The sequence below is a fragment of the Nelumbo lutea genome, chromosome 3 (assembly GCF_056320005.1).
Source record: "Nelumbo lutea isolate HS-2025 chromosome 3, American lotus-T2T, whole genome shotgun sequence".
NCBI classification, from domain to species: Eukaryota; Viridiplantae; Streptophyta; class Magnoliopsida; order Proteales; family Nelumbonaceae; genus Nelumbo; species Nelumbo lutea.
The window spans coordinates 6,331,032-6,343,527 of NC_142686.1; the positions used below are offsets into that span (position 1 = coordinate 6,331,032).

A 12,496-nucleotide genomic window follows, 5' to 3' on the forward strand; every position below is an offset into this window, starting at 1 on the left:
TAGCATAGTGGATTCTGTGTTATTTGAAGGGTTCCCCTGGAAAGGGAATTCTATTTGCTAAGCATGGCCATATGAAACTTGAAGCCTACACAGATGTTGATTAGGCTGGAAACATTGACGACAGAAGATCTACCTCTGGATATTGTAGCTTGGTGGCATGTAATATTGTCTCTTGGAGAAGAAAGAAACAACCAGTTGTTGCCCGATCTTCAGCCGAAGCTGAATATAGAGCCTTGGCTCATGGAGTTTCTGAACTACTATGGCTTAGATCCTTGATGGAGGAACTGGGTATTGAGCATGATAAGCCAATGATGTTATACTGTGATAATCAGGCTGCCATCAACATTGCTCACAATCCAGTGCAGCATGACAGAACTAAACATATTGAAGTTGGCAGGCACTTCATTCGAGAAAGAGTGGCTTATGGAGAGGTGTATCTATCCTTCATCACTTCTGAAGGACAGTTAGCTGATTTCCTCACCAAGGGCATTCCCAAGGCTAAACTTTAGCATGATACTAGCAAGCTTGGCATGATTGACATCTATGCTCAGCTTAAGGGGGAGTGTAGAGAAGATGGGCCGAATGGCCCATAGGTTGTTTATCCTTTTTTATTTTTTATGTTCTTTGCTGTAATGGGCCTTAATCTGGGCTTTATTTTTTCTTGTGTTATGTTTTTTAATTTTCTGCCCAAGTAGGGGCCTCTCTGTAAATTATTAAACTTTAATTTAATGAAATAGAATTAGGGGTGTAAGAGAGAAGGTTATGTTCGAAAATCTCTCTCTCTAAACCCTAGTCGCCGCCACCTTCTTCTTCTTCTCTCTTATTGAAACCTGATTTCTACTGCTTCTTTTTTATTTTCTGCAACTTTTTGAACAGTCCTTTTTTTCAAAAGGTTGTTTTTCTTCTGAAAGGAAAAATGCGATGAAGAAAAAACAAGCAGGCAGAAGATATGGAAAAAAGTGTGTTTCATTGACATCTTCTATGTATGCTTTACAAAAAATGGTCTCGAATGAGGGAAGCCAAACCCCTTATAAAAGTTATAAACAAAAAAATAAAGAGAAGAGAAGAAAAAGCAACTCAGAGCGGCCTTTGGTTGGTGCAGGCTGCTCCCCAACGCGCTGCCCCTCGGATGGTTGCACCTCTCGACCTCAGGTTCAGGAAAAAACCTTAGTTGGCTAACGTCAAACTCGGGCATCAAACTGCACACTCGGGCTGTCGTGTCTTCAATACCTCCAAGTATGAAACGGCCATGTAGTTGGTCAGCGCTTGTGTGTACTCCTCAAACGCTTTCCAAAGTTCTACGGCCTGCTCTGCCCACATCTCAGCAGCAGCACATGCCTCCTCGGCCAGGATCCTCTGTTCCTCAGAGACCTTCAACCTTCAACCTTCAACGCCTCCTTGAGGGACCTCCTTAGATCCTTCTCAGCCATGATCTCGGCCTCCAAGACCTTCTGCAGCTCCCGCTCTTCATGCATGGCCGAGGAGATTGACTCTCAGCCACTTTCCGCCTCGGCAACTCGAACCTTGAGTTGCTTCCTCTTCTCCTCGGAGGCCTTGATGACCTTGAATTCCTTTGCTGTTGTGAGAGAGAGAGAGAGATGTTATGCAAATCTAGAAAATATCAAGACACTACTAAGGTTTTAATAGAAGCACAGAAATAACATAAAATGAAAAGAAAAGAATAAACCATAAACATCTTTAGTCATTTCCACAGGTTCTTCTATATGTAACTTTGGCGGTTCCTTCCATGTTCATCAATAGAAAATATATGCAATTGAGACCAAGTATAGTGTGTGTTTTTGTTCTTAGTGAAGCCTATGTATGGCAGTTCTTTTGGTGGGAGACCTTGTCATCCTCCATCTTTGTAATCCTTTTACATTTGATATGGTAAGGAAATGAGCTTGTTACCAATAAAAAACGAGAAAAAAAAGGAAAATCTAAATAGAAGCTGATTGGCATGCTTTTACCCTCTATGCTAAACCTATCATGAGTCATGACAGAAGGCAGCTCCTCAAAAAGCACTGAAAAAAAAAAAGTAACCACAAAATGAAGCAGATTAGCTGTTTCTTTTCTTTTCTTTTTTCAATCGGTACATTGACATGTTTTTACCTGCTACTGTAACTGGATAGTCAGAGCACCCAGACATTTTAGTGCTAATCTGCTTGAAACTTCCACTACATCCAACAAAGGGAGTATGCTCCACTTGGGGTTCTATCTCCGAAAATTTTCCTGACTCTTGATCTATTGAAACAATGTACAATGACCAATTCAGGGATGAAAAGAATTACGATAATGAAACCACAGCAGTAAAAGATGCTCAGGATATACTATAAGAAACATATAGAAGTGATAGAAAATGATGACGCGTGCAGTTTCTTTCATCCAAATAAAAATACTTACTGATGGTCCCATGTGATGTTCCCAGATTCCTTCTCCAATTTTTCCCAGGATCCACTAAGAAAGCCTTCTGAGTTGCATAGGTGTATTCACGCAACAGGAATCTGTGGTTTACACGTATCTTCAGTAACCCATATTTCCTGAGACATTTTGCAAGCAGATCCATCAAAAGGAGCTTGCCTGTCTGCTTTAATTCCAGCAACTGGATCTTTATAAATTCTGCTTTCTTCCAATAAATTTTGTGGTCTTTCTGGGCTTTCATCAGCTACCAAAATTTTTTCAAGTATACCCTCCTCCAATGGAGCAGGTCTTTCTGAGCTTTCATCAAAACAAGAGTACTTTTCTTTCTCAACAGTGGCTGAAACCTTATTGATTTTATTACAACCAGATGTCCTCCCTACCATTTCAAAGTTAGAGAGATAAAAAAGAGAGAAGCTTTCTGCTTGTTCAGTTACCAGGTTTCTATCAATCATATAATATGGCACTTCTGCATAGTCTACTGCTGAAAGAGATCGAGGCATTTCATGATCATTGACCACCGGTACTTTTTCCATGGCTTTGACATCAGGGTCAATTATTTCTATGGCAGATACAGGAGGAAGTGTTGAACTTGATCCCTGCTCGTTCATCGAAACTCTATCAACTGTGTGGCTTGGGACATTTGTAGGTACAGAATTTTTGCCATCTGAAGGATGATCAGAGGAATGTTTGGGCATAGATCTTTTCCTTTTTCCACTATTTGAATACCAAAAAATATCCCTCTTTCAGATTATGGTCTGATGCAAATTTTCGCCATCCCTTTTGAAAAGCCAAGGAGCCATCAATAGTCAATAGTTTTACCTTCCAGCGTTGCACATTCGCATCTTCAAGGTAAATTTTCTTGCCAACCAAGGATGCTAGGTCGTAAACAAATTTAGGACGTAAAAACTGTGAATGTAATTTAAAGAGGAGAAGCATTATCAGAGAAGAACATTAGATAAAGGGTAGAATACAAAAACCCTAAAAGAAAAAGAAGAAAAAAAAACGTTCGTAGCATCAGCTACAACTAAGTGCTAGACATGTCTCCAAGAGCATTTTAATATATCCCAGGGCACAACTAGCACTATTTTGAATGTTTAACATGTTATTGCAAGTCAACCCTTGCGTTGCACAGATAAATAATGAATGAAGACGGAATTGAAGGAGATAGTTCTGATGCCATGAAATTATAAAGAATTATTATGAGAATGCAGACTTGCAGTGTTCTGTTGAATTGAATTTATACATAGAGTTATAGCTGTATAAATACAATACGATATGATCAGCGGGAGTTATAAAGAGAATATTGCTAGAATACTGTTAATCAATGCATAAGAAACGAGCATAAAGATGTAAAGAATAAAACTGAGAAGAGGAGTGTTCGGGTTATTGCTGAGCTGGCCCTGCGTTCCAAGTGGTGACCTTCGTGGCTGTCTTATCTCTTCGGCCATGCTGATACCGCGTAGGATGGATAAGTGCAACCAAGAAGAGGAGCCCCGTATGGATAAGGTGGACAATTCTGTCGGGGATTAGGACTTATCCTGAAAACCTCGGCGAATAACCTCATCCTGACAATTCTGGAATCTTTATCCAAGTTGGGCATGGATCTTCGGCTATAAATAGATAACTTCCCCTCAAGGTAGGGAACCTTATGATTTCCTTGCTTTTCAGGTATGGAAATGAAAATGGGGTGGATTCTGGGAGAATTTTGTAAATCCTAAAGCCTACCCACATCCCTAAACTCATAACATGTTGAATTTTGAGAATCCAAACCCTTCTTGTACATGAAAATTCAAAACCTTCCCCCACCCTACCCTCCTCACATTCAAGGGTAGGGTGGGTTGGGTTTAAACCTGCATCTAATTTCCCATTACTTATTGTTATATATAAACAATAAATAAGTAAAATAAAAAAATCAATTATCATTAAATTCAACACCTAATACATAAAATTCACATGATTTCCAACAACATGTGGATGGGGGAGGATCATGTTTGACCTAATACCATGCCCATAAGTGTTGTAGAACCCAAAAACTCATCTCTACCCCAAAACCCATCCTAATAGGGTAGAAATTGCCATTCCTATAAAACTACTTTAATCTACCTTATTCCTTTTTGAAGAAAAAAAAAGGACCCAATACCAATGAAAGATTTCAAATTCCTCTTATAAGTTATTACTTATATTCCCTCCTCTATAACTTTGAAATTGGAAAAGTTTTCGTGGTCAAATTACACAAGAAGAACCCACATTGTATATCATTTATAAATGCAGTTTGGAGTGATACTGTGGTTCAATCCAAGGCATTTCCTGATCCAACCCGAATGGATCAAAGCCGTGATTTTCCAGTAAAACAACAAAAAAATGAAATACAACCCATTCATTGGGTAGGAACCTTACAACCAGACCCATATAAGAAATCTATATTCTTTATTTTTTCCCAATTAATATATAATATTTCTTGCCCATTGCTTTTTTATATAAATTTCATAGAACTTTAATTAGGGTGTATTTTTTTATATTAAATCATCGCCTTTTGCCCCCATAGGGGTCATATTTCATTTTTTTCTTAGCATAGTATACTACTTTTTTCAGCAACAATCTAACAACTCTTTTCAAAGGTGTGGTGGTGGGAGTCAATAGCAGGGCTCGAAACCACATCATTTTTGGGACTACCTAGTCGACGTACCAATCTTAGGATGTATTTAGTTCATATATGTGCCTCACAAAGCATGCCCTACATGTACATCTCAGCATGCATTGAGAACATCTCCCATAGTTGTCATTGGGAGATATTCCCAATACAAGGTTGAGATATGTTGTGGGGTGCAGATGCGAATTTGGGTGTATTGGACAACTACCATATCAATAAACACAATTTTTAGGGTTTTTAATGTTCAGTCCACCTCCACAAATCTTAGCTCCACGGTATAGTTGGGGTAGGTGCCACATCGGAATTGATGCCAATACATTGGCAGGAATTGATGTTTAGGTGGAGGCATTTGAAATTTTAATTTATTGTAGGTTGCACTGGAATTCAGAATTCTGAAGTGGAGTGCAGTCTGCTTATCCCTTTTTTTATGTGGCAGTTTTTTTTTTTGTTTTTAAAAACGAAAATAATTCTTATTGGGGTTGTGTTTGATACTATTATTAATTTGGTACTTATGTTGATCAAGCGTTGAACAAATGTTTTGAGCAAATATTGTGTTTGGTATTGGCATTGCCACTTGAAGAGTTAAAATGAAATGTTGACATTCAATGTAAAACCATCCTACACCATATTATCTGTCATCCAATGGTTAAATTTAAAAATAAATGTTTTTTGCCGTTTAGCTCTACCACACATAGATTAGCATCTAGATACATATGTGGGATCTGATCCAATCCGAAGATTCAATCGGATTTGATGGACTCGATCTGAATTCGAATCCTATCAAATCTTTAGATCGGATTTGATCCAACTCATTTTATTTAAATCATTAAAAGAAAAACAAAAATATATCAATTTAAATAAAGAAACAACAAAAAATTCAAGTTTTTTAAATTATTTCCATCATATATTATAAAAAATAAAAAATATAACAAATTTATAAAAATACAATATAAATAATATATTTATAAATAAATAAATAATACATATATATATATATATATATATTATATTTATAAATATATAACACATCAGATTGAATCTTCTCGGATCGGATAGGGGCGATCCGAATATGATCCGATTTTTAATCGAATTATAAGATATGATCCGAAGATCCGACTAGGTGGTGATCTGAATTTGACCAAATATGATCAGATATCAGATCATGATCCGATCAATCTGCACCCCTATCATGGAGCCGAAATTGTTTAGGGTGAATGATTTGTGGATTTTGAATGTGTATGTCCATCTTTGCTAATATGAGATCCACTAGAGTATATCTATACACTGCCACGTAGGATGCCAACTAAGAAATAGGTCATTGGATTGTTTCTTCACAAAGAAAGTTGGAGGAAACCTCAACATGATGTTCTCCCAACACCCCTTAGTTTTTTGTTTATAGAATAAATATTTATGGTCTTTTACCCCAAAAACAGTTTCAATCAAACAAAAATTTCACATTTAAACTCAAAAATGCCTTAATTGGCATTGATGTGACAACATTTTAAATAAAAACAATTATGGCACCAAACACCACCTTAATTGTTGATTTTAATTTCGAGTGGACTTTACACAAATGTTATTTGGTATTAGTGTTTTGTTAAGGGATTAAGGCAGTGTTTGCCATTAAGCATTTCTGCCATGTCAGTGCCACGTAGACATTTTATTCTTTCCCTCACTTTTTTCTTATTTGGTTGAATGTTTTAAAGTCATTTCAAGCAACACTAATGCTGAGACCATTCAGTATTTTGTTTGGAAGGATTGGTCCCATCTGATCCGAGCTTGATTAAAATTTATTAATTGTATTATATAATATATATCTATATCTATCTCTTTTATATAATTTGGATATTTTATATAATTATACATAGTTTATATAATTAGTGAACTTAATAATTATATTTATAAAAATTTATTCTATACGTATAAACTAAAAAGCAACTAGTTTTTATTTTTTATTTTTTAAATTTTATTTATTTCAACGGATTAAATCCAAATCCGGTCCAAAGTCCAATATATTGGATTTCGGATGATTTGAAGTGTCAATAATCACTTAAATCAGATCGGGTCTAGAATTGGTTGGATCTGATCCAAGACGACCTCGATTACACCCAATGCCCATAATCCTTTTCTCTAGATATAGATCATTTATATATGCTTTCACCAAAATTGGTCGACATCAGAAAGCCAACCCAACAATTTAACAGAGATTTGGAAATGGGGAAAGAAATCAACGGGATTTAGGGATCATAAGATGAACTTTGCACTTACCTGGAAAAAGGTCCAACCAAAATCTATAATGCTTGAATTAACCAGGTTCAGCCTATGTGGTTCAATTGCTGACCCCACTACAATCCCGGTTTGCCATCAGTGTCTCGACTCTCGACTTTGGAGTATTTGGCGATCAAATGGGCTACAGGTGCCCATGTTGGGAATTGGGATGAGTGGAGCTATTTCCAGAATCCAAGTTCTGGGCCTTCTCGATGGGCTTGAGCCCTGTGGGCCACGCAATCACTGAAGCAAGTCTCCCTCCCTTGTACAGCGGTTGCCATAGTTTGACCGTTTGAGGTCTCTTCCTTGCGCGGTGCGTCGCGGTTCCTTCTCCCGCTCTTGTTCCCCAAGCAACAACAAAAATGGAATAGAGCAAATAATAAAAAGAGAAAGTCAGAGAGATAGAGAGAGCGAGAGAGAGGATCGCCATTTAAAAGCACATTCTCTCCCTTTCAGAGACGCCAAAAAGAGAGAAAGACGAGACTCATTGGCATTCATTTTTTCTCTAACAGGTATTTCATCTACTTATTGGATTGTTATTTTATTTCAATTCAACTGCTAAAACGTTTATTTCTCTTATTGGTTTATATCCACAGTCAGGAAGCGATCGAGGCTAGGGTTAATTGGGAATCTTTCCATCTGATTGTATTGAATTCGATTCGAATTCAGCTCGGTTCCATTCCCAGTCGGGAAGATACCTGTAGGGGTTGGAGCCAGGGTCTCGTTTTGTTTACGATTATGAGCTTTCAACCCCGTCATGATCGAAGGGACGGATCCCGATTTTATGCTCGTACTGCTCGCCAAGAGTGGGTTCCTAGAGCATCCATTGCTACTGCTGTGAACCCGTCGTCCAGTTTTAATTCAAACCCTAATGGCAATGGTGGAGACTACAATCATGGTTCTGCGCCGCCGGAGAGTCGGCGTAGAGGTGGCGAGTTTGTCCGGAGAAGTTATGTTGCTCGGCCTTCCAATCCGCGGAGGGAAGTGGAGAGTCATGCGGCCAATGGATTGAACGTGCCGCAGCTTGTGCAGGAAATTCAAGATAAGCTCATCAAGGGGACCGTCGAATGCATGATCTGTTACGATATGGTGCGGAGGTCAGCGCCAATATGGTCGTGCTCCAGCTGTTACTCCATTTTCCATCTCAACTGTATCAAGAAATGGGCTTCTGCACCGACTTCTATTGATTTGTCCGTAGACAAGAACCACGGCTCAAATTGGCGGTGCCCTGGTTGCCAATCCGTGCAGCTCCTGAGCTCCAAAGAGATTCGATATGTTTGCTTCTGTGGAAAGCACCCCGATCCTCCGTCCGATTTATACTTGACGCCACATTCATGTGGAGAGCCGTGTAGGAAGCCTCTGGAGAGGGAAACTCCGGGCAGCGGCGAAATCAACCATGATCGCTGTCCCCATGTTTGTGTTCTGCAGTGCCACCCGGGTCCATGTCCTCCTTGTAAAGCTTTCTCCCCGCCACGCCTGTGTCCTTGCGGGAAGAAAACAATCACCACGAGATGCTCCGATAGGAAGAACGTACTTACTTGCGGACAGCATTGCAATAAGCCGCTTCAATGCGGGCGTCATCGTTGCGGACGGATTTGCCACACGGGACCATGCGATCCTTGTCAGGTTCTGATAAATGCCTCATGTTTCTGCAAGAAAAACATGAAGGTTGTTCGTTGTGGAGAGGTGGCCGTGAAGGGTGAAGTAGCAGAAGACGACGGTGTTTTTTCATGTAATTCTACTTGCCAGAAGAAGCTTGGTTGTGGAAATCATGTTTGTGGAGAGATTTGCCATCCTGGCCCATGCGGGGATTGTGAGATGATGCCGTGGAGGATTAAAACCTGCTGCTGTGGTAAAACAAAATTAAAGGAGGAAAGGCAGAGTTGTTTGGACCCAATTCCCACCTGTTCGCAGATATGCGATAAGCTCCTTCCTTGTGGAAGTCACCACTGTAAGGAGGTTTGCCATGTCGGAGATTGTGCACCTTGTTTGGTTATTGTGAACCAAAAATGCCGTTGCGGGTCTTCTTCTCGTACCGTTGAATGCTACAGAACAATGGAAGTGAAGGATAGATTCGTATGTGACAAGCCTTGTGGACAGAAGAAAAACTGTGGGAGGCATAGGTGCAGCGAGAGGTGCTGCCCTCTTTCCAATTCTAAGATTCGGATCTCAGGTGATTGGGACCCACACTTGTGTTCGATGGTCTGTGGAAAGAAGCTCCGGTGTGGGCAGCATTCTTGTGAGGCCCTCTGCCATAGTGGCCATTGCCCACCTTGCCTTGAAACCATATTCACGGATCTCACTTGTGCTTGTGGGAAGACTTCGATCTCTCCTCCGCTACCTTGTGGCACACCTCCTCCTTCATGTCTGCATCCATGCTCGGTTCCTCAGTCCTGTGGTCATCCTTCTTCACATAGCTGCCACTTTGGAGACTGCCCACCTTGTTCAATTCCTGTGGCAAAGGAATGCATAGGTGGGCATGTGGTTCTCAGGAACATTCCTTGTGGATCGAGGGATATACGATGTAATCAGCTCTGTGGTAAGACTAGACAATGTGGCATGCATGCCTGTGGAAGAACATGTCATCCGCCACCTTGTGATTCTTCCTGTGTGCCTGCTTCTGTTTCCAAGTCATCTTGTGGGCAAGTATGTGGTGCTCCAAGGAGAGATTGCAAACATACATGCACTGCTGCTTGTCATCCATCGACACCCTGTCCTGATCTAAGATGTGGTTTCCCTGTGACAATCACTTGTTCTTGTGGACGAATAACTGCAACAGTCCCTTGTGATGCTGGAGGGGGCTTTCACGTTGATACCATATTTGAAGCTTCTGTTATTCAAAAGTTGCCAGTGCCTTTTCAACCTGTTGAAGCAAATGGCAAGAAGGTCCCTCTGGGCCAGAGGAAGCTCGTTTGTGATGATGATTGTGCTAAGATGGAGCGCAAACGGGTCCTTGCAGATGCTTTTAATATTACTCCCTTAAACTTGGATGCCCTTCATCTTGGTGAGAACTCCACTGTTTCTGATCTGCTTGCAGACCTGTTTAGGCGAGATCCAAAATGGGTATTGTCTGTTGAGGAGAGGTTCAAGTTTTTGGTGCTTGGGAAGACTAAAGGAGGTACCACAAGTGGTTTAAAGGTTCATGTTTTTTGTCCAATGCTGAAGGAGAAGAGAGATGCTGTAAGGCAACTTGCAGAGAGATGGAAGCTTTCGGTTAATGCAGCAGGGTGGGAGCCAAAGCGGTTCTTAGTGGTTCATGTTACACCCAAGTGTAAAGTACCATCTCGAGTTCTTGGAGCCAAGGGTTCTGTTCCTTTAAACGTCTCCCATCCATTGGCCTTTGATCCCTTGGTTGACATGGATCCAAGGCTTGTTGTGTCTCTTTTGGATCTTCCAAGGGATGCCGATATAAGTGCATTGGTCTTGAGGTTTGGTGGAGAGTGCGAATTAGTTTGGTTGAATGATAAAAATGCTTTGGCTGTGTTTAGTGATCCTGCCAGGGCAGCAACTGCTTTAAGGCGGTTAGATCATGGTTCAGCATATCATGGTGCTTCTATGGTTCTTAACAATGGTGGTGCATCAGTGTCATCTTCTGGTGCCAATGCATGGGGAGCAACAGGAGTTGCCAAGGAAGGAGCAATAGTTGCTGGTGTGAAGTGTAACTCATGGAAGAAGGCTGTTGTGCAAGAACCCAATTGGGGGGAAGATTCTTGGGGTGGTGAAGATTGGTCCCATGGTGTGACTAATATGCAGGTGTCTGTGTGGAAAGGGAAGGAAACTCCAATTGCTGTTTCAAGCAACCGGTGGAACATTCTTGATCCTGATGCATTTCCCACATCAGCCACTACCTCCTTGGTTGGACATGATGATAAGAGTAACCATGGTATATCAGGTTCTTCCACCACAGATCTGGAACCGGATGCATGTGGCTCAAATTCAATGGGACATCCTAGAAGGGGTCTTGATGAAACAGAGCTGTCTGAAATAATAGATGACTGGGAGAAAGCTTTTGAATAAGAGAGGATGAAACGTAGGATACAAGGGAAAAGAAGGAAGTAGATATGAGTATGCATTCATAGTAGTAAATGATTTACTTGATTCGGTTATTATATGCTTTGACGTCTTCAATTCTGTTTTTCAAGGTGAATGTACTGTGACAGTTAATGGAATAAAATTATACTAATATGGAATTTCGTTGTGTAAATCCAATTATACTAATTTTGGATGAAGAATTTCATGGTGCAAGTTTTTGGTTCTGAATTTTGATTTGCATTTTGTGTTCTTCCATTTTATTTGTATGTTTGTGAGGCTTATAATTTGATGACTCAGAAAGATTAATGCAAATTTTGGGTATACTTCTTCCATTAGGTATGTACTCTGCAGATTCTTATCTAAGTCTATAAATCCATCTGCATTTAATCATATTTTATCATCATCATTTGATGTGAAATCAAAGCATCATAGAATGAGATAATAGAGAATATCCAATCATATTACAATCATTATATCACAAGAAATTGGTCAGCAGTAGCGAGGTGTTCATCTTTAAAGGACAAATCAATTACAAGCTGGTCTCCTCCATCCGAAGGCTCACTAAAGTTGAACTTTGATGGAAGTAGCATGGGTAATCCAGGATTATCCGGAATGGGGTGGTGCTTTGAGAAGTGAGACGGGAGAGATTTTGTTGCTCTACTCAGGTCCCTTGGGAATTGGGGACTTCATTAGGGCAGAACTTTTAGTTGCTGTACAATGGGTGCAATTTGCAAACCAGCTGGGGGTGCAACACCTAATAATCGATGGGGATTCCAAAGTGGTGGTAGGTTGGTTGAAAAATCCTGAAGAGGCTATGTGGCGTTACAAGAATGAAATGAAGAAATTTAGTTGGTTGACAATGAATATGTTGGTCACTGTACAGTGGGTGGGGAGATCAGCAAATACTTTGTCAGATGTGTTAATTAAGCAAGGGGTAAATAGGGAAGAATTATTTTGGGCTCAGTTGTGATTCTTGCTTTTCTTTCCTAGTTTACTTGTAAGATTCAAGGAGGGGCTGCAGCTCGCGCCTCTCGCTGGGATGTCGTATGAAATCACTCTAAATTTGCTTCTGAACTAATAAATTTATTATCATTCATAAAAAAAAAAGAGTAAGGCCATAACTGGGAC

At 40.2% G+C, this 12,496-nt stretch overlaps 1 protein-coding gene and 1 pseudogene across 2 annotated transcripts; one reads left to right on the forward strand and one right to left on the reverse strand.

The window, feature by feature from the left end:
- Nucleotides 1-950: 950 nt before the first annotated feature.
- Nucleotides 951-3,440, reverse strand: LOC148862598 (uncharacterized). The gene is made up of 3 exons (XM_088980093.1): nt 2,401-3,440; nt 2,110-2,241; nt 951-1,576 (listed from the first exon to the last, which is right to left on the reverse strand). The coding sequence occupies exons 1-3, from the start codon at nt 2,657-2,659 to the stop codon at nt 1,494-1,496; spliced, it is 474 nt and encodes a 157-aa protein (XP_088836219.1). The 5' UTR covers nt 2,660-3,440; the 3' UTR covers nt 951-1,493.
- Nucleotides 3,441-7,648: 4,208 nt separating this feature from the next.
- On the forward strand, nt 7,649-11,540 carry LOC148862599 (NF-X1-type zinc finger protein NFXL1 pseudogene; annotated as a pseudogene). The gene is made up of 2 exons (XR_016109752.1): nt 7,649-7,848; nt 7,933-11,540. The product of XR_016109752.1 is annotated as an NF-X1-type zinc finger protein NFXL1 pseudogene (transcript).
- Nucleotides 11,541-12,496: the final 956 nt, after the last annotated feature.